This window comes from Eschrichtius robustus, chromosome 7 (assembly GCF_028021215.1).
Source record: "Eschrichtius robustus isolate mEscRob2 chromosome 7, mEscRob2.pri, whole genome shotgun sequence".
Classification (NCBI taxonomy): Eukaryota; Metazoa; Chordata; class Mammalia; order Artiodactyla; family Eschrichtiidae; genus Eschrichtius; species Eschrichtius robustus.
This window is the reverse complement of record NC_090830.1, coordinates 72,802,269-72,824,798: the sequence shown is the minus strand read 5'-3', so window position 1 is coordinate 72,824,798 and position 22,530 is coordinate 72,802,269. Positions and strand designations below refer to the sequence as shown.

The window sequence follows — 22,530 nt, the reverse complement described above, 5'->3', positions numbered from 1 at the left end:
TTCTCTTGCATTATTCTTTATTCCAGCCTTTTTTTTTAGTATGAAGACAGATGTCTTCTTAGATCTGCCCACTCTTGCCTGAAAGGCAGTAACTATTTCAGTAGCTATTAGCATATTAAGAAAACTCAGGTAATTCTACCCACTTCACATTAATTTGCTCTTGTTGATTATTTGCTGTAATATGTTAAATAATTGCTCATGAATGGGTCAAGAAAAGCAGTCATTCACCTGTTTTGATTGCTATAAATATCTTGAAGTCATCCAAATGTGCTTCCAGATTATTCACAACTCTTCCAAGTCATTAATAAATATATTGAGCACCTGTGCTAGCACTGATCCCTGAGGCACCTCATTATTAACCTAATTGCACAGCTTCATGATATTTCATTTAACCTTGATTTTACTACTAAACTTTTTTCAAACCAAGACATTTTCAACTTAATGACAAAACTTTACCTTTTATCCTGTGGTTGCCATGGCTTCATGATTGAATTTGCATATTAATTTTTTTTGAATAAAATATCACTACACATTAATTTTTCTTAAAAGTTCAAACAAGAAAATAGTTATACACTTTTGTCTCCCAGTTGTTTTCACTGACATTCTACTTGTCTATCTATTCTTTTCATTGTTTGTTTTCATCAACTATTTTCAAAACGTTAAGGTGCGGAAATAATAATTCTATAATTCCATAATCATAGTATCATGGTTTTGGATGCAGTTCTGTCTTTTTGTGAATCCCAACTCCCCAGTGCTATTTTCTTCCTAACTGGTACCTCCATCACATTGGAGTCAGGGAAGGAAAAAGGAGATGGAGTTCATTTTAGCTGACATTGCTATTCATCAGTGAAGCCATTACAAGTGAAGAATGAGGTTTGCGTCTTCTGGTTTAAATCAAGCTTATGGAGTATAGTTTTATCTAATGTTGGAGCTAGAGGGGACTCTGACGATCACATGGTTAAATTTCCCTCATTTTTCAGATAAAGTAACAGAAGCCCAAAAGTGAATTGACCTTGACAGAGGTCACACTGATCAGAGCCAGAATTCTGCTTTTCACTCTGTTGTTCATTCCACTGCAGCCTGGCTTAGGTTTTTAACATCATTGTTTCCCACTATGGGTGATTAAAATTTTCTGTTTCATTTATTCTGAATTTTGACAGAATTCCTTTTTAAGCCTCTTTTAGACCATCATCTACATCTCTATTTTAATTCCTAACAGTGCCTTGAATATCTAAGTTCTCAATAAATATGTATTGAATTGATGCATAAATCTAAGGGCATACTGTATATCTAGCAGATTCAAATATGTATATATTTAATATGTATATACATTATTATACATATAAATATATACATACATGTTAAAATTATGGCTATTTAGAGCATATTTAGTTTTTCTTTTATGTATTTCATGGATCCATATCAGTCATGAAAACAAGATCATAAGGGATAATATATATGTTAATTTCCAAAACTGATTTCTAAGTGGTTAGGCTTTAGGATGCACAGATTTATTTGAACTATTGTACTAAATAATACTGAGTTTTTCTATGATGTTGACTGTTTGTTTCCTTTATATAAACTTTAATAACACTTGCTTTGAGACTCTCAGATCCAACCAGATTTCCTCATAGGTATTTGAGCTATTTTGGAGAGCATAAGGAAAAGGGTTGAGAAGGGCCTTTCTACAAAAATTCAAGGAAGGGAAGCCAAGGTTGTTATTGCTCTTGGTCTCCAGCTTTCCCACCTCACAAAGGAGGCACTACCAGAAAAACTTCTGTGTTTACCCACTTTAAATATTTATTTTAATTTATTTTTCATAGTAACATTTCCAAAGCATTGAAATGCTATTCATTGCTATTGGAAGGTCACCACTCAGATCAAATGGTCAATGTTCTATCATGTGGCTAAGTCACTCCTTGGAAGAATTATAAGCACCTTCAAGGTGCATTATGTATTTCAGGTTCATGATTCATCTGCTTTGGGGAAAAGTATTATTTCCTGGCACATGTTCAAATGCTGTAATTTAAGCCATTTATAGTAAATTATTATGCCACTGCGGCAAATGAAATTAATACAACTCCAGGAGTTATACCTAGGGAGTAGTTGACTCATCTAGTCAAGATATGGTTCACTGTTCTTTAACATGCTAGGAAAAAGAAAATAACTATTTAAAAATTGTTGTCAAATACTGAGGAAACATATTAATACTGAGCAGTAATGTATGTTAAAAAATAATGTATAGGAGTAAGCAGAAAGGATTAAACTGCTAAATTTCTCTAGGTATTCATTTGAATATTTTGACCTAGGAAGTGTTAGGTGAAATGTTATTAGAAAAAAAAGACGCAGCTCTATCTTAAAGAGAGGCTCTTTCTACTTCTAGGATCTGAAGATCCAGTTTTTCCTTTTCCCTTACCCCCCTTAACTCTATTTCCTATCATAGAATCCTTTAAAAGTATTGGTGTAAATCTGTTGCTGAAAAATGTGCCATCTATAGCATACTTCTGAATCTGTTTCTCTTTCCCTTATTTCCCCCGTGGTCATTTTCATGATCACCTGGGTGACCAAAATTGTCTCATTTGCACTCTTGTTAGATTAATTGCTTCCAGGAAGCCTTTGGGTGAAGCCTAGATAGTTGGTGTTGTCATAATCTTGAAGTTAGTCAAATATCACACCATAGATGAAATCTATGGTGTATACAGACCAAAGTGGCTTCCAGAGAAATGGCCTGGGCTTTTTGTGAGAGAACCATGGAGATTCTGAACTGACACCTACAGGATCCTCCAAGATAGATTATTATAGGCTTCTTAGATATACAAACTCATTTCTTGGATATCCACATATAAATTTTTACAGCTCAGATCTCTCCTTGGGGTCTTCTTGATTGGGGTTGACCCAAAGTTATATTATATTCTGTAGGACTGAGGTTCAGACCCGAATGAAGATATGCGATTTTTAAAAAAAGGGGTAATTGAAGTACACATTTTAGGGTTGTTGCTTAGCAGAGAAAAGCCAAGAAAAAGCATAGAAGGTGACATCCCTCTCCACAGCAGGCCCCCCATTCCCACCACACACATAAACTATACACACATAATGCACACACATATACACATACACACACACCACTGAGCACTGCTGTTATGATGAGTTGCTGATAGCGTGTTACATCTTTAAGTATTTAGGATTAGAAAAAAAAAATTAAGAGCCACTAATCCAAATTTCTTACCCAACTTTATGTATGTGCTGGTAGTAATGTATTGATAGTCCCAGTTGCATCCATATATATAGTATAACAAAACTTAATGGCATGAAAAACAAGAAAAAATATATGGAGACTCCAGAATAGATATATTTTGTATGAACTTGTCTTAATAATTTACTTAAATAAGATTTTTACTTGTATTTTTATATTGCACAGGTTTGTAAATTCATTTTACTCTATTTATGAAGAAGACATCTCTGTTTTTACAAAGGTTGTACAGAATTGAAATGTAATTTACAAGCTTGCCTGAGTGTAAGTCAAATCTATAAATGTAGAGGCCTTATATTCCAAAATTTTAATTTATTAAACATATTAGTTTTAGATATATAGTTAGTACATTAATACCTATTTATTCTTTCTTTAATTTTCAAAGAAATTTCATGAAATAGGAATTATACAATAATTGGGAACAGAATGCAATATCTGACATACTCTTTCTTGATTTTCCTTTTCTTGCATTTGAGCTCTTTTCTCTGATTTTAAGGAATAACAGGGCACTAGGACTTACAAATAAAGATGGGATTTGCATGCCAAGTGAGAATTGTTATATTTTAAGTTTGTCTTTATTGCATGCTTCATGAATCTGGCAGTTGGGCTATTGTCTAACCATATAAATACACATGAAATGTTAAATGTAAATGAATTAATATATTTTGTGGACAAAATATTATTTTTCCTTTATGAATTTTTTATGATCTATGACTGAAGTTAATCATGATTAAATTTTGGACAAGATATGAAAACTACATTCATTTTACATCTCAATTTGGGAGATTTTGTTCATATTTATTTCATAGTTTATTAACATGGTACCTAAAACCTACATTTTAAGTTTCAGAATTTAACTCACATATTAACCCCAATTCTCTGAATGTAAGTAGAAGGAGACACTTAAAAAGGATCATGAAATCACGTTGAATATATTTTCATATGGGTAAACTTGTATGTACCTGAAAAAAATATTGTCTCTTTTTGATTTGGGGCTGGGATTGGAGGGGTAGATGGGCAGCTCAGAAAGAGGAGTTTAGGCTATAAAGGAAGTGAAGGAATGAATGTTTGGAATATAGTTATCATGGTTTATGGTCTACAAGCTATACCTAGGTTAACTTTAAGGTAAAATTTAATATTAGAAAATAGTTAAGAGCCACTTAATGACCACCTATAGACTTTTGGCTTACTCTAAGAAAATACTTTTTAAAAATTCTTGAGAACTTCATTTTTAACCCTCATTAGCTCTTTTGATAATATACTTTGTTAGTGTCTTTAATCCAGCACCTGAGAATATGTTTCTACTGGTGGAAAATATATTGAAATGTATGTCTTGCTTTGCTTAGTGATCTTTATATCTGAAGAACAGTATATGGGAGAAGGGAGAAGGAGTGTGCTGTGTGAGTGTGTGTCTATGTGTATGTGTCTGTAAGTTTGTTTGTTTCTATAGCTCATAAGGAAGATAAAAATTAAGGAATGGGAAATCTAAAGATGATGAGATAGTGGAAAGTGGGCATGATGCTATAAAGAAATAAACAAGTATTCCGAAATTTAGATTATACCACTGTTGCAATAAGAATCAAAAATACTTTTAGAATAGCAATTCTATTTTATTTCCTTATACATTTCGCTCCCCAGCAAATAATTTGAGCCTGCTTATAACAAAAGACATATGAAATAAAATGAACAAACTAGGCTTACAAAGAGGAAATAATATAAAAAAAGAAGAAAGCCAGGATGCTCAACAGGGAAGTTAACCTGGTTACCATGTTATCAGGTGTACCCTAGCTGTGGGTTCCTGAGCGGAGATGTAAAGATAGGAAGTGTTACACGGCTCTAGCATTCATTGAGGACAAAGCACAACCATATCTCCGGGGTTCCGGGGCCGGGGGTGGGGTTCCCTCAACCTAATTCTGAGATAAAATTTCTCACATGCTCTTCTAAAAAATATGTTTTATAATGTGATGAATATTTTCCTTTACAATAGTTCCAATTAAATGTAGAAGCATATTCCCAAAGGCTTTTCTTATATGGACCTGTAGTACATTTTGAGGGAAGACTCTAGTGTATGTGGAGCATATTATGCAGCAAAATAGAAAAATTGTTGAATGTTGAATAGAATGTTCAATAGAATGTTGTTGAATAGAAAAGATAAAATTGATTTCAGAGTTAGAGATGAAAACTTCAAGGGAAATATCTCTCTGCTCTAAAAATAATTGAAAAATGGGATGAAATAAGTCTTGCCTTAATTCTTAAGACCAAGAATTCCTTCTCTCTGAAGTATAAATCTGCCTCTATTATCTTTCTTTACCTGCTCTGTTTCCCTCTATCTCAGAAAAAAAAAAAAACGAGGTAAACTTGATCAAGTAAATGGTAATAAGATTCACTCTACAGTGATTATATAAATGTATTCTGCATCTACTTAAAATTCAGATTTCAGTTTCCAGTTGCATAAATTTAAGATATGGATCAATCCCACAAGGGGAAAAGGCAGAAAATGAAAAGAAAAAAAATAAGACAAGAGAATCAAGTCAGTTAAAATATTTTAATTACACCCCAAATCAAAGGAAGCTATGGAAAAGCCTGGGAAAGAAGAAATTTTTATGGAAGCTTATGATTTTAGATCTGGTATGAAATAAGACAATTATAAAATATCTATAATATACTGAAAAGGATGGAAAATGAAGGTGTATTATCATAATTACCAGTTATAAATAAATCAGTTGTTCATTATTTCCATTCAGAGAACAAACTGACAACAATATCTATTCAATGAGTGAATGATTCAGTTAATAGTTTTTCATGTCTCATTTCTGACACTTTTTGGGGAGATAAAAATACTGAAGTGATTGAAATACACTGTGCTGGAGTGACTTGGACATAATTTATTACTAACAGTTACTCTTATTTCTAAAAAAATTTTTAATTTGTTTTCTCTGGCATGAAATAGCTTAAATGCTAGATGCTTCAGGGTTTGCTTTGGTAAGAACCTTACCATTTGGGAATTTCATAAGCAGTAACAGGTGAATAGTGTGGATATTTTTCATGTATTAAAATTTATACCGGTATTCCTGAGGAGATTGGTGTGTTCTCTGGGATACCATGACTCTAGGCAGAAGAGGGAATGTCCTGCAGTGGATTTCTTTTTGTCTTACTGTCCATTACAGTACCACATGTAAATACAGCCCAGTGGATGACTTTGTATCACATAATGGTTTGACAGAAATAATCTTGTTATATATATATATATATATATATATATATATATATATATATATTTATTTATTTATTTATTTATTTATTTATTTATTTTAGCAATTCTCATTAGCAAGCTTCTGGATCTTTCATAAATACACACATATAGTCACATAAAGCCAAGTCATTGAATATTCAAGGGATTTGTGGAAGTCCTAAAATCCAGCCACAAGCAAAGAGCTCCTTTTATGAAAAGTGTCAAAGGATCTTTTTAAAAGGGAAGCTTTGGGCCTTATCTGAATGTTCTAAAGCTCTGGGATATTCAATTTATTGAAAAAAAGACTTACTTTGAAAACTAGGTTTGGTTGTTAGATCTGGAACTAAGTTAAATAGAACTTTATTGGCGTGCTAATAGAACTGCATAATATTGTGTAATTGGACAATTTATGTTGCAAGATAAATTAATATAAACTTTTCCTCTTCAAGTCTTATCACCCTTGCTCACTATGTGGGCACACATATGCAATGAGAAATTTAATAGAAATAATAAAATGTAGTCTTTCTAGTGATCACTAGCTTAAAATATTTAATTATGCAGATGTTTTAGTCCATAAATTGTCACAAGTCCTTTTGGAAGTAGATGGGGTACAAGCCTGAAAAGGAGTGGTAGAAATCATCAAAGCCTTTTATTTTAGCTAGCATTAAACCCTATGAACCTGGAATTTCCAACCAGCAGGTGGAGGTCTAATAGTATTTCTCAAAGCCTCTCTGGAGACTGTCCAATTATTTGCCATAACCATTCCATCCTGCTCTTATTGCACTCAGGAATGTAAATGTCAGTATTTCACACTAATTGTAACAGGGCCGCATAAAATGAAAAGCAAATTTTCTTTGTAAACCAACTGGAGTTTCTCAGGCTAGATTTTGCTGCTTTTTGATAGGAATTAAGGACAGTCATGAAACTTCAGAAACCTAAAGGCTGTTGTAATTTTATAGTCATTAAAAAATTATACAAAATTTTTAAAATGGGAAAAAATTATACACCCTACATATGTAACATTTCAAAGATAATATTCAACGTACTCATACTAAGAATATTTCAGGTATTTAATATAGTAGATAGTTCCAGTCTAATGAACTCAGTTTTACGGGCTCATTTACTACAATATAGCATGGGCCACACTATAGATAACTACCTAGAGTAAAAATTTATATGTAATTTATTTTTGAAAAAAATTATTTGAATATAATATACATTTCATTTCCATATATAGGAATGTCATGGCTGCCCTTGCCATACTGCACACTCTTCATAATCCACAAAAATATTTTAGGAGACCACTAAGAAACAAGTTCTTTGGCATTCACTAAAATAGCATTCTTCATGATGAACTCTCTTCATGTTAATATTGTTATATTCTGGAATTCTAATATTAAAATATATTCATTTTTATAAGTGGGAAGATCAGAAAACTGTGCCTTGAACTAGTTACTGAATTCGCTTCAACTATTTTGCCTCAGCTTAATGTAAGTTGCATTCTTGAGAATTTAATAAGAAATTGCCTTAAGCACCAAACAGTGAAATCCTTTGGGAATAGTGGTAGTCTCATAAAGAGAGGAATTTGTTAGGGGAAAAACATATTTAAAGAAATGAAAAGTTAATGATATTGAGCAGCTACCAGAGCAACAGTGCTTATTGCTGTATCAGATGAACTGACCACTTTACTAATATTTTTCACTTTCTAAAAGAATTGTTTGATAGAATAGAATACAAAAGACCCTATTTATAACCTAATTCTCATTCACTTTAATATCAGTCATGTCATAACCAGTAAGTGGTGAAAATTTAAATTGCACAGGCAAATATACCTCTTCTACATTTTTTCACATATTCCTGAGGTTGGAACTGCAATATAGCCTTTTTGACACACACACACTGGATTTGCATGGGACATGTTAAAGCAAAATAAAAACATCTGACAATCCATTACACTTATTTACTTATTATTTAACAAAATTCATATGTCCTGAATTTACCGTGGAATGGATAAATTGAATACTTTTGATTGGAGGATTAAATTTAGAAGATTGTGGAAGGGGAAAATTTTTAAAAATCTTCTTTAGTATTTATACATGGAAAGAAACGGAGTAGCTAACTATCTGAGGAAAATACTAGACTCAGAAACTATCAGAGTTCTAGATTTCTAGAAGGTAATACTCATAAACATCTAAAATACCTCCCAACTATCATTAGGAGTGAGGAGTGGAGCCTGCAGGACAGGTGTGAGTTGTGTGACTGGCAAACTTGAGAATCCAGGGTCTCAAATGGCATTTACTTTGAGGACTTTTCTGATTTTCTTCCAGCAAAATTAATTATTCTTTCTCCATCAATCCTATAGCATCATGCATATACTTCATTTTTAGAAATATCACACTGAATTGTAATTATTTATTCACTTTTTAAAAAAAATTTATTTATTTATTTTTGGCTGTGTTGGGTCTTCGTTTCTGTGCGAGGGCTTTCTCTAGTCGCGGCAAGCGGGGGCCACTCTTCATCGCGGTGCGTGGGTCTCTCACTATCGTGGCCTCTCTTGTTGCGGAACACGGGCTCCAGACGCGCAGGCTCAGTAGTTGTGGCTCACGGGCCTAGTTGCTCCGCGGCATGTGGGATCTTCCCAGACCAGGACTCGAACCCGTATTCCCTGCATTGGCAGGCAGATTCTCAACCACTGCGCCACCGGGGAAACCCCTATTTATTCACTTCTAAGCATTTGATCACTTTGTCACCTATCTTAGTCCTTGGCATGTTATAGTAAAAGCTGAATAAATACTTATTTGATTGAATTGAATTAAAAATGCCAAAGTAATTGTGGATATAATATAAAGGATAATCCCTATAGAAAAGAACAGGCACTCAGAATAAATACCTGTGAATGAAAATTTATAACTATCAAGTGACCACAGAGATAGCTGCAAGTTAATAGTCCAAATGATAAGTAAAATTTGATAGAAAGAGAATGTTTCTCAACCTCATTTGTGCTTTTAAAATATAACAGCTTTATTGACAGTTGTCTGTACTTTTAAGGCAGAAATAATTCTGCTTATTTTGTTAAATTTTGATGTGTTCATGAAATATTTTACTGTAGTGAAAATTAATATTGAGTAAATGTGAATTCTATTAGTCGGTCTGTTTTCTGTTACCAAAGTGATTTTGATCATGACCTTTAATCATATTCTACTTTAGTTTCTTTATTTGTGAAATGTAGCAATCAGAAGTAAAAGTTGTGTTTACTTTTTGGAATAAAAATTATGGTTAATATTTACCAAGGTTAACATAAAGACTGAAGAGGTTGTAAAAAGAAAAAGTCAGTCAATTTGTGGGCCATTTTTTCACCTGATGCCGAACAGTAATTTGAGGATGTTATAATTATTAGCTTCTAAGAAATTATTTGATTTAATTCACATAATTATTTTAAATTAATAAAGTTGTCTGAATCAGTCTTCAAAATGCTTTATGAACATTTTAATGAAACAGATATAACATTTTCCACAAAGGATTAATACTATTTAACACCTCCCCGCCCCAAAGAAAAATGAAACACAATGAATAAATAGCAATATAAAGAGAAATAGAGTTGAGGAAAAGTTGGGAAATATTTATGTCCATCTAGAAAGGCCACAAGTTTGCTGTGGCCAGAGTAAAATTTGGGTCTGAACTTTTAGGCAATCAGGACAAAAATTGAGTTTGGTGTTTCTATGCTAGACAAACATGACTCTAACAAATACTATTGGAGTAACAAATGTACATAAATAAAAACACAGTGTTCTTTCTTCACTTCCCTCTCTTCATTTTCCCCATCTGAATACTGTTAGTCTTACATTCTATATTTCTATCTCAGTTCTCACTTTTGCCCAGAATTATCCCCAACAACTCTGCTAACTTTGATTTCATCTTCTGATTGCCGTCTGCACTTACAGGTATTCAATTTAGCTTGATTTTTTTTTTTTTTTTGCTTAATATGAATGTCTTTTCTCTTTGCTGAGACTATAAGCCCCTTGAGAACAAGGACTATATCATATACTTTTTTATATCTCTCGAAGATTCTTGCTTTCCACTTGACATATATTGGTTATCTAATAAACACATCCATTATATTGATGTCTTCAGTTGTAGCCTTAAGTGAATAAACTTTTAAGTATTTGGCTTATGAAGCGGACTTTAAATGGGCAATTGGTAGGGGTCAGTTTGTCTGTATATCTATCATCTGAATTTGAATTCTTGTTCCACAATTTAGAAGCTGTATGTTATCAATACATAGTCACTCGGAGCAACATTTTCCTTATCTTCTTAAGGGATAACGATAGTACTTACTTCATAGGGTTATTATTAATCCTGTTAACCATATTAATGAGTATTAAATGAATTAACACAAGTAAAATGTTTAGAAAAGTAAACATTAAGTGTTAATTATTATCATTTTGTTTTAAAGCACTTAGTATTAAGTCATTATTTCTGGAAATAATTAAATTCTGGTGGCAATTATGGAGCCCAGTCAATTGTCTGCCCTCAGAAAGTGAAAGTATATGACAATAAAACCATGTCATCATTATAGAGAATTATGTTTATCTTCACAGTAGCTTGAAGGCATATACTTATCTGAAATCTATATTTGATTATTAAATTCAAACGAAGTGACCCCAAACTACATGTTTTATATTAAAGTATTTATCTGTTAAAAGACTCTTCTTCCTATCCCTTTATGGTAGTACCAAGGTGTCATGTTAGTTCACACATTTTTCTTCCATAACTGGAATCAAATGCAAGGAAAACACTAATAAGGGCTACTACCCCAGCCTTATGTTCTTCTTCCAGAAAATGATGAAGTACGACAAGGGTTCATTGTGAAATAGCCATGTCTAAAATCCGACAATGGTTCAAGAAACTCAAGTTTGGAGTTTGTTGAGGAGGAACTGGCAAAGAGTTTTGAAGGATGTCCAGTACACTGATCTTAAGATTTCATCAAGTCCAAAGGTGAAAAATTGTCCACCTCACAAAGATCTCAGGTTTTTCTCCAGATAGCTGAAGTTCAGAGATATTCAGTGTCTTTCCTTAGACCTCTTTGTTATAAGTGTAGTCAGAGTAGAGCTGGGATGGGTCTCTAGGCTCTTGGCTCAAGGCAATCATTTCCTTATTTTATAAATGAATGTAAAATAACACCCATAGATAATGAATATTACAAGTGTCTTGGTCAAGAACTGCCAGAGAGGACTTTAGAAACCATATTTCCAGCTTCCCACTGCGGTGGACATGCTATTCCAGTAATTGCGTTATAGCAGAGCAGGACGAATAGGGTTGATCCAATCTTTCACCATGTTTTCATCAGACTGTTTAGGGCATTGTCTTTATGTATCTGTAATTGAAAGCAAATATATCATTGATGTAAAACAATAAGCACAGATGGAGTATATTTAAAACACAGTTCATTTCTCAACATCAGAATCTGACTAGGTATATATGAATTAATGTAATTACTCATGGTTGAAAGCAGCAATTTGGGGCTTATATTTGGGCTATTTCAAAATGGATCTTGAAAAGATCACTTGGTATTTAGTTTGAATCTTTTATTCTGACTTTTCAGTTTTTCTCAGGAGAAATAATAGTGATAGTTAAAGTATTTTTTATCCTTAGTATTCTCTCTTTCGGTGGAATTAATTCTGTCTATCTATTTAATATGTATTGCCATCACAAATATCTGTTTGTTTTTATGTTCCTAATGTCCATATTGGTTTTTACTGATGACATTTGATGACATAAATGTTATTGTAAATTTTAATTATTAGTCTCAAATTTTAAAATTACTTGCAGGCTATCTAATGAGAATAAATCACATTTCTTTTACCTACCTCTCAGTATGTGTAGTTTTTTTGTCTTCTTCATTGTCCTTTACCACATCTTCAACCCAGATACAAGGAGCGTCTTTGTTGTTCCAAATCAGAATTACTTTAGATATTTCAGTTATAATTTCTGTATGGTGGCCGTGGTGCCAGGATGAACAGATGTAATGATATTAGATTCAGGATGCTAGAGCTTCTTTCTTTGCTGGATGTATTAATTGTTTTAAATTTATAGCATAGTTTTATCACAGTTGTAGTAGTGGCAATTTTTAGTAGAATTGTGACTTACAGAGTATTTTACTGGCTCTTGAATCCCACGTGGATTATTAAAAAATGTTTTTTACATGGATGTTACATATTCAGATAGTGTGATGGAGTAAAATGATAATGTAACTTCCCAATTATATTACCTTGGGCTTGTGGAAGTTCAGGGAGAAATAGGAGAGATTGTTAGTCCAGTGGTTTAATAAAATTCTCCTAGAGACACTAATGGAATCAAGGCACTATTTAATAATCATTTGTTAATAGCTGAAACTAAGGAAGATTTATTTGAAGATGTGAATTTAAAAAGAAATGTAAAATATTTTATTTGGCCACCTGCGCATAATGATGAAAACATTTGTATTACCTTCGCAAGGAAAATTATATTTATTTTTAGTTTAAACTATATATTATTGAATATGTTCTGAGTAACAGGAGAAGCAGAATCTACATTGTTATAGAGGTTATCTTCCTGCCTCCTTTATGTAATGTGCTCCCAGATCCCATATCATTTGTGTAAGTCATGGTACTTCTACAAAAAATATCCCCACATAAAATCATCAAAGGAAATATTCTGCAACCTAAGCCATGTCATTGCCAGTTAACATTTTCTGACTGCAGATGATTGGTCTTTTTTTCACATTGTCATTACACTGGTTACTTTATTGACTGTTTATCTATATCATTTTTGCTTCAGTTGACAACCTTCCCTCCATCTTTGGCCAGTTGAAGTTTATATTGTGGATATCTACTTATCATATTTTTGTCATAAGTTTATAATATGCTAGGAAAATTGGAAATGAAAATACAACATGAGCATTTGGGAGTATTTATTTTTTGAAGGATTTTTTTCTTTCAAATGTTCATGCTTTTTAGGAAACAATGTATAAAACTTCAAGAAAATAATGGATATTTCTTTCCATTAAGTTGCGGACTTGGGATATTGAAGGAAATCTCTACACAGTGTGAAATAGCTTATGCAATTTTTCTGTTTAGGAATAGGAAAGTACATTCTTTTCCTCCTGTCTCCACACCCCTTATTAAAATATATGAGCCTAATTATATTGATTGTGGTCTTTGTTAACATTTGAAAATGTGCTATTGGGTGGTAGGAGCACATTCTTAGAGTCAGGAGCGCTGGATTTGAATCCCCAACTCTACTATATAAGCCTTGGCAAATTATTCAGCTACCATGATTCTTATTTTCCTTTTTTTAAAATGGTGGTTGTACCTGTTTCCTAAGATGGTTTGAGAATGAGATGAGGACAACACAATGCCTATTACATCATAAATTAGTCCTTCCTCTCTCCCCAGCTCCAGCTTTTCAACAGTTAACTTATTACTTGCTTTCATGGATAATAATATAAGTGAATAACACAGCTGATTTAAGATGGTTTTCAGAGATTTCTGTTGGAAGAGCTAGTGGGGAGCAAAATCTATAAATAACACAGTTTGTTAGGAAACAACCTGACCATTTTATGTATAGTTGTCCTTTGTTGCACATTCTTCTAATCAAGAAAAATGTTCATCCAGGCTTAGCAAACTACATTCACATTGGAATAGGAAAGCACAAGAAGAATTTTAGACTAGAATAAAAAGCAACTGAATGGCTTGGCAAAAGTAAATTCATCTGAATAATATTTTGCAAAATTTAGCATGCCTTAGAGATTAGCTCCAGAGATTCTGACTCAGTAAATCTAGTATGGATCCAAGGGATTTGGGCTCATTTTGATTTCTTAATAGTAGCTTTGACGCTATGATAGGTGACAAAAGTTTAAACCAATAACTAGAAAAAATATAACTTGTCAACTTTATCCATTCATATTATTTTAATAGTGTTTTTCATATTAGTCCAGATAAATAAATTCCCTAACTGAAACTGACTGAAAATGATCACTCTAGTGTCTATAGACCTGCTCAGAACTAGAGAGTCCTTTCTTTTATACAGTCTGAGGTAAAGACTGCACCATAGAACCTTTAAGGCCGTGTGCTGCATTATGCAACACAAGATATGTGTAAATCAGTTTACAAAAGATAAATTAGTGAGTGGTGTTTCAGATTAGAAAACAAGAAGGATTTACTTCAAGGGTCCTTTATCATATAGTCCCTTAATGTATTTGAAATATTATTTGATTTATACAAAATAAAATTTCACTTAATTTTTTGGGAAGACATATATCATATACAAGAAAATCTATAAATAGATGGGAGAAAGGAGGAAGAAATTCAAGAGTTCTCTAAGTCCTAGATGGCTGAGGCACTCTTTTGCTTTAAGGTCACCGTCTTTAATAGAAAGGTAAATAATCAACTGTGGACTTTTTTAAACATCAATTTTACCCTAACTTAAAAATGTTACATATAAGCCTCTTATCTCATACTAAAATCATTATGTAAGCCATGAGAGACCTTTACAGGTAACCCATCACCGTTTTGGTATATATTTTTTAAATTTTCAAATATTTCTTCCCCATTACAGTTGATAGTAAAATGAAGCACAATTGCTGATTGTCAGTCTACTCCACCCTTGTGGGTATGTCAGGGTTTTGAAAGCCTTGACCCTGGATCCTCTGCCTTTGGTACCTCTCTAGTTAGGGACAGCTGTGGTGAGTTGAGAAGGTAAGAAAAGTAGTTGGAGGCTCTTACTTGCTGCCAAGACTAACTTATCTGGATTTCTTACTGTCTTATCAACCCATCTGGACCTCGGGACTTTTTATGTGTTACGAGGTGGTTATACCATTACCCTGACTGATAAACTGTTAAGAGCTATGCCAATGTAAGATGTTATTGTGACTACTCTAGAGATTTATTATCCTTTTTCCTGAGGCTGAATATCTGCTGGTTCTGTTACTTTTTCCTTCATTGGCTACCGTCTACCCAGCAGAAAATCTACGTCTGATTTTCTTTCTTCCAGCTTACTAATCATTCACATCAGGTACCTGTTTTCATGCTTCCAGTTTCTTTACTTATTTTTGATGTTGAGTTTGAGAGATGATATCTGTCTTCCAGTCAGGAGCAGAGAAAAACATATATTCTTAATCCCATATACAGTGGTTTTATTTTAGAAAATATTTTTGCAAAAAAGATTCTATTTCTAAGCAGTTTGTGGAGTCATAGTCATACTGATCTGATTTCAAGTTAGGATTATGTCATTTGTCTTGAATGTTAAATTTGGGCAGGTTTTCTTTCCTTCTAAAAATATAATTTATATGAAAATCTGTCTGATTTTGTGGTTTTGGGAGTAGGGATAGAGACTTGATAAAATGAGCTGATCAGAAATATTATTTGCTTATTAGCATATGTTTTTGCATCTGTACATCAGTTTGGATGAATTACATTTCATTTTTATTGGAAGGAGAAGAGAGAAAATTATTCTCTATTAAGATAGATGTAAGAATTCATGGTTCAATAAGTATTTTTGCTGAAACAAAAAAGGAAAAAAAAGAAAATTACAAAGGTTTTTCCAATTAGCTCTGAATTGAATGTGTGTTCAGTTGAACATGTGTTAAACATATGTTCAACGTTGCACTATGAATCTGTTTTATAACTCTATGCATAATCTCGATTTTGATCTTTGTTTTGTTTTTGTTTTTGTTTTTTTTTATGCTTCTCAATTTTATTCTGTACCTTGGGGACTATATGCATCCAGTTCTTGGAAGCAACCGTTCTACACATTTACAAATGACGTGATTTGTTAAGAAATTTATGACTTGTTATACTTTTTGAATAAAGAGTTTTAATGTGAGAGCCCAGAGTAGCACACAGAAAGAGTCTATTTAGCCCATATATTATACAGATAGAGGAACTGAGTTAAATTAGGGATTACTAAACAACATGTCAAACATTTTTTCATTCTATTTACTATCTGGAAATTGGGACTTTCATTCTATTTACTATCTGGAAATTCTCTGGCCCTGATCAGAGAGGGAAGGCTTTTAGTATAGTGGAAAGACTAATAGGGTCTGAATTTTGAGAGTAGTTCAGCTCCACCGATTATTAGCCCTGTGTTCTTGGGCAAGTCTCAACTTCTTTGAGATTAATGTGTCTTCATAGATTGGTTATGAAGGGAAAATGAGATAATTTATGTGGAATATGGTTTGTAAACTTCAAAACACTGCTTAAATGTGTTTGCTGTAGCTACCGCTGTTATTGTAACCATGTTGGGCTGAACTGCATTTTTCAACTCCAAACATAGAAACATTTCAGTTGTTTAAAGAGGTGAGTAGTAGACAGGAAGGAAGACATGGGGTGGTTAGAAAGAGGAAATGGGAGATTACTGAATTCTGAAAAAGACAGATTAGAAATAGGGATTTTAGACACAAATATATAAATTGCAAATGTATGGTAAAGATTCCAGACACAATCTCCTCTAGCAGGTTTTCATTTCCGCAAAGCCCCCACACCCCGGGACATGGCAGAATAAAAATTAAGCAAACAAGTAACCCAACATCTTTTTTTTTTTTTTTTCCTGTTAAAGATCCTTTGGGTTTAATTTCAAATATGACAAATACCAAAATTCTTAGTTTATTTGGCTCTTAATGTACGTAATAAGTCCTCCGATGCACAGAGCTAAGAGCTCCCATGCACCTGGTTCCAAGGTGACTGCTTCTATTTATAGTTGTTCACTTCAGATGAACTTAAAATGTTTAAGAAAGAAAGCAGTTTGCTTCAGGAAATAAAGGGCATATATTTGTGAGGCTCCCTGGAACCTTTAAAATTTCTAAAAATCATTTGTCAGTTTGAAAATGTCTGGAAAGGGAAGATATAAAATGCTTATTTACACAAATTAAAAGATATTTGAATCTTTGCAAGGACAACTTCTATGAGAAAAAATTGCAAGTGACATTTTGGTTTACATAATAAATAAAATTTTGCATCAGATTTCAGATCCACACATAATAGATTTATAGTTAACCCTCTATAGATTTGCAAACTGCAAAGCAAAATACCAGTGTAGAGGATTAAGAATACTCTGACAATAATACAGTGCAAGGAAATCAGAAATTGAAAAAAAGAGATTAAACTAAAAATGACAAAATTTTCTGAATAGCAAATAATTTATGCAAAATATGTTACAAAATCTGGAATGCCAAATAGTTGATACAAGTGCTGTGACATTTAGTTTCATTTAAATTAGTAAGAGAGTTTGCTCTTCCAACATTTTGTTTCTTTCCCTTCTGACAGTATATTTTCAACAAAAATTTGCTCTTGATTTTTTAAATTCATTCTCTTTGAACCTGCCCTTAAATTTGCCATGATAAACCTGCATAAAACTACACTTTTGAATTTCTTTGGAAGAAATTTAAAAAATTGAAAGTTTGACATCGGTTTTCACAAATTCTTTTCTTCATTGTTTTTGACTGTGTTTGATCCCTATTAGATTGACATCCTCTCAACCTATTTTTGATGTCATGAATTAAAAATGACAACATAAAAAAAGCACTTCTCCTAGTGTAACAGCAATTGAAACTTGTAGTTTTATATTAAAAAAAAACGCAAAAGGATGTGTGAATACCATAGATAAAATAACAATATTTTCAAACAGTGACCTGTGTCAAGCAAACAACAGAAACAAGTTGATTATTTCAGCCTCTGAAAAGTCAGGTTTTCATAATTTGATTGAATTAACTTTATAATACAATTGGATAATCGATATATGATCCGGGGTGGTTTCAAATTACTCTGGATTATTTTTCAGATAATTTGGAGGTGAATCTCATTATGAATAGCAATATAAACAATGTAGAACATATTAAGGATGTTTACAGTCTACCTGCGTGATAAAGTTCCACCATGGCTCCTATCTGTATTGAATCAGCTGTAGATGTTTAGCGTTCTCTCCCAGGAGAAAATGGATGTAGCACACAAAGTGAAAATTTTCATATATTTCCTTTCAGATGTTCCTAAAATACAGCCTCACCATTCTAAACGGGAAATTGTCTTAAAACCAGGCACATTTTGCACTGATGGTTATTTTTAGGTAAACCACTTCGGGTTAATTAAGAGAAAAATTGCTACTGTACAATTATTATGCTTTATCCTCCCACCTTGGCCTGAAGTAATGAGAAGTAACAGAGTTTTTCTTTGTCACTGGCAGCTGCACCTTTTAAGTATATCAAACTCTGTTGCTGTGGTTACGGCCTTTGTTTCCAGTGATGTTTTGTCCATGCTTCCCCCCACCCTTAACAATGGGTTACTCAAAAGAATGAAATAATGAGTCATTCATTCAGAAATACGTTGTTAAAATATCCCTCTTTATCATTACATTTCACTGCTTAGAAACTAGGCTGTAATTCAAGGCAACAGTTAAGTCTGAGAAGTGTTAAAAAATCTTTGATTTTTTTTCATTTATAAGAAAGGCCTGTCTATGTAATTGAAGAACTTCTTACAAGTCTCAACAAACCCTTTTTGGTTAATGTATTATTTCTGGACCAAGTAGATAAAATTCTACGCCGTAAGCATGATAAAAATCGTGCATGTTTTGCACAGCACAGAATTTGAGAGTCAAGGTTTCTGGGCACAAAAGCAGTAACAAAACAGTCCCTACAAAACTGAGTAACTCTGAATAACACAAGAAATAATTTTTGTTAATTTAAAATTTTAGAAACTGAAATACATAAAGTTTGTAAAGTAAAATGTAATTAAATTATGGTACTGTACATACGAGTTGTTTCTATAATTGAAACTTTACAATATGAAAAATACATTAGCTCTGTACAGTTTTTACAGGTAGGTAGGATGAGTTTTGAGAAAAAAAGATTTTTTTTTCAGGGTCATACTCTAAGTCAAAAAAATACTGCACAACTTAGCTAATTATAAAGTGTAGAGTTGAAACAATTCGTGTCTTCTTTATTTCATGAATCAATCTTGGATTTTTGTTTATTTTAACAGGGGATTGTTTTCTTTTGTTTTAGAGTCCACAATGAACAAATCTTCCTCATTTTGTCCTTGAGGTTACAAAGTTTGATGGCAACCCTTGGTTACCAATTAGCTCAGTTAAGCCAGCTGCTGTTTATGGTCACTGATTCGGCCGGCTGTTGTGATTGTGCTCAGGTCCAGCTCAGTCTCTAGGTGTGTTTCCATCGTATCTTCCTGTGCATTCGTTTCAAAGGATTTATGAGAGAGAAGTTCATGATGCACCCCACAGTAACTTATTGTGGGCTGGTCGTATGCCAGAAAAGTTGACACATTCATTGATAAAGGTATCTGGGGAAAAATGACACGAGAAAAGTCAGTTATAAAAAGACAACTTTGGGGGCAAGATTTGGGGAATGTGAAGTGCTGACCTGACTAACTTCCATGGGTATATCTGTGGCTCAAGAGTCCCCCGCTATCTCACTAATGTCCCTCATTCTCATACTAGCACGCAGAATGCAACAGTTCTAAAGCCTGAGATGGAGCTGCTCAATTCTTAACTAGAACCTTCAGGTAAATAGGAACCTAAGCGATTCTGAAAATACTAAAAGTTTTGTTAGAAAAGTCAGAAGAATGCTTTTCCTCAGTGAGGTAAATTTGTGGTTTTGGAACTAAGAAAAATATTATTTGGTTACTTATGGTACTGGAATACAATTGAACAGTGGTTCTCAAACTTTATCATGCATAAAAATCACCTCCCCCTTCTTCAGCTCCAACATCCACTTCCCTGATTTTTTTTTAATTTAGTAGGTCTGAGGTGGGACCTGTAATTTGCATTCCTTATAGTTCCCATATGATACTGGTGCTGTTAGTCCACACACCACACTTTGAGAACCACTGCAGAAGAGAATTGTCTAGGCAAGTCATTCTGGCTCTTCTTACCCAATAACCTTTTTTTTTTTTTTTTTTTCCCCCACATTTTAAAGTGTTTTTACCTATATGATCTGGATACTATAACTTAATATTATTTCAGAAAAGCTATAACATTGTAACATGCTATGAAATAAAGAGTAGGGTTATCTTCATGATGGTCTTTTTTAAAAAGCACCTTTTCTTCACTCCCATAGGTGCTCTTTTGGACAGTAGCAATGATGGTGCCTGACTGTGCTATGATTGTCGAAATAGTCCTGTACTCCTGTGGCTTTGTCACATCTTGGCCACTGTCAGTAAAGATTGTGGCTACGTATTCCCTGTCAATACCTTCTTAATATTTATTTTGCCGTGAGCATTCTTTGAAACATTAATGTCTGTAGCTTGATCCATATATCTAAAAACTAAGGTTTAGAGAACTCCCAGGAAGAAACTCTGGCTTCTGTGAAAGTCTAAAAGCAACAAAGGATGACGCTAGTTTGAAGGAATCAGTGATATATATGTGGAAGGGACTCTTGCTAATTGCAGCTTAATGAAAGGAAGCAAGTTCTAAAAATAGGAAAGAGCAAGAGTGACCATTGTGAACAGAAGGGAAACGTGTGTTACAGACAAAAGGTAGTTTGAAATGTAATCAGATGTCAAAGTCTAGAGATTATTCCCATTTTTTTCAATAAGATTAAAAAAATTGTTCTAAAAAGTAGGCAGTTTTGAGGAAACTTCAGCCTTGATCTCTGTTTAATATCCTAATTACTAATTCATGTTGTTGAATTACCTTGGATAAAAACTTCTACCATTCTTATTTGGTGGTGGATAAAATATATTTCTCTTTGGTCACCTCAGACTAAATTCCTCTGATCTCAGCTAAGATTGGAGCCCAAAGCTAAGAAAAGCAGAATGCCTAGATTTTATTCTTTTATGAACTCCTTCTTTACTTTCTTAGTCCTTTTCTCCATACATAAGAATCCTTTTTTCCTCGTCTTTCCATCCCTATCCTTCTATCCTTATTTAGTTTTCCTTTAGTAAAAATTAGTTGAGCTGTTATTTCCTTGTTTTCTCTTAAAGTATTCACTTCTTTTGAGATTATAATTTCTTTTTAATGTGAACATTTCAATGTATCAAACGTGTAAGGCTTAGTCCTTGGAGACAGAAATGTAATCCCCTTCATCAAATTACATTCCTGAGAACTCTTCCTATTTATGTGAATTTTTAAAAATTTGAAGCATGCTACCTGATGTGTGAATGAAAGACATCATACACTTTAAAAAAATGGTCAAGGTGATTGAAAGATCATAAAGAAAATAATACGATGCTTCCAAAGATGCTCATTTAAAATAAGGAAGAACTCCTATTGTTACAGACAAAATAGCTCAGATAACTAAAATACAATATATTATTATGCAAAAGTAATTGTGCAGCATGAATAGATTTGAGTTATAGGATGCTATTGGGTATGTGAGTTTAACATTAGCCTCTGGGAAATCAATGTTGTGTAATGTGTTATGGGTCATATATCTGTAGGATTTTTTATACTTGTTCTTCTTTGTCATGGAAACTTATGCTTTATATATGCTATATCATTCCTGGCTTACTTGGAATTAACTCTACTGTGAATATTTCATAATTTTTATGGTGATGATTTATGAAAAATAAGAAACCGTGATACATTTATTCTGTGTGTGTGTGTGTGTACACAATTTCCTGCTTGATTTAGTATCTAGAGGCTGCTGGTATCCAGAGTGCAAGTCTTAATTTGAACTATATCAGTTAGGTAGTTAGCACTCTTATTTATTAATAAATCCCACATATTTTCTTTATAGAGTTTCTTATTTGGGGATATGTTTTATTTTAAAACACCTAACCCCTTGGTTATACTTTTTTAATGTCAAGTCATATTTTTCATATTTTAATCTTTCTGAAATTGGGATGGTACTTATAATTAGTGTGGATGTTTAACATGTATTTTCTTCCCCGCAACTGAAAGTGATTCTTAAAGTTGATGATATCTTAATATCAAGAAAATAACATACTAAGTTGTACTCGTAAGTAGAATTTAACAGCTAAACATATCTGAATACAACATCACAGTAGATTTTTCCCAGGTTGACTTAAATGATTTTGAAAATCTGGAAGTTAGCATTAGTTATATT

At 33.0% G+C, this 22,530-nt stretch overlaps 2 protein-coding genes across 2 annotated transcripts in view; one reads left to right on the top strand and one right to left on the bottom strand.

Annotated features, from left to right (window-relative positions):
* CTNNA3 (catenin alpha 3) overlaps positions 1-22,530 on the top strand; it is a 1,637,417-nt gene that overhangs the window by 483,017 nt on the left and 1,131,870 nt on the right. The gene's annotated exons all lie outside the window — the stretch shown is intronic.
* Positions 19,595-22,530, bottom strand: part of LRRTM3 (leucine rich repeat transmembrane neuronal 3) — a 181,139-nt gene continuing 178,203 nt past the window's right edge. Inside the window, exon 3 of the mRNA XM_068548882.1 lies at positions 19,595-19,804. Coding sequence (XP_068404983.1) covers positions 19,595-19,804 — 210 coding nt within the window. The remainder of the gene's footprint in view (positions 19,805-22,530) is intronic.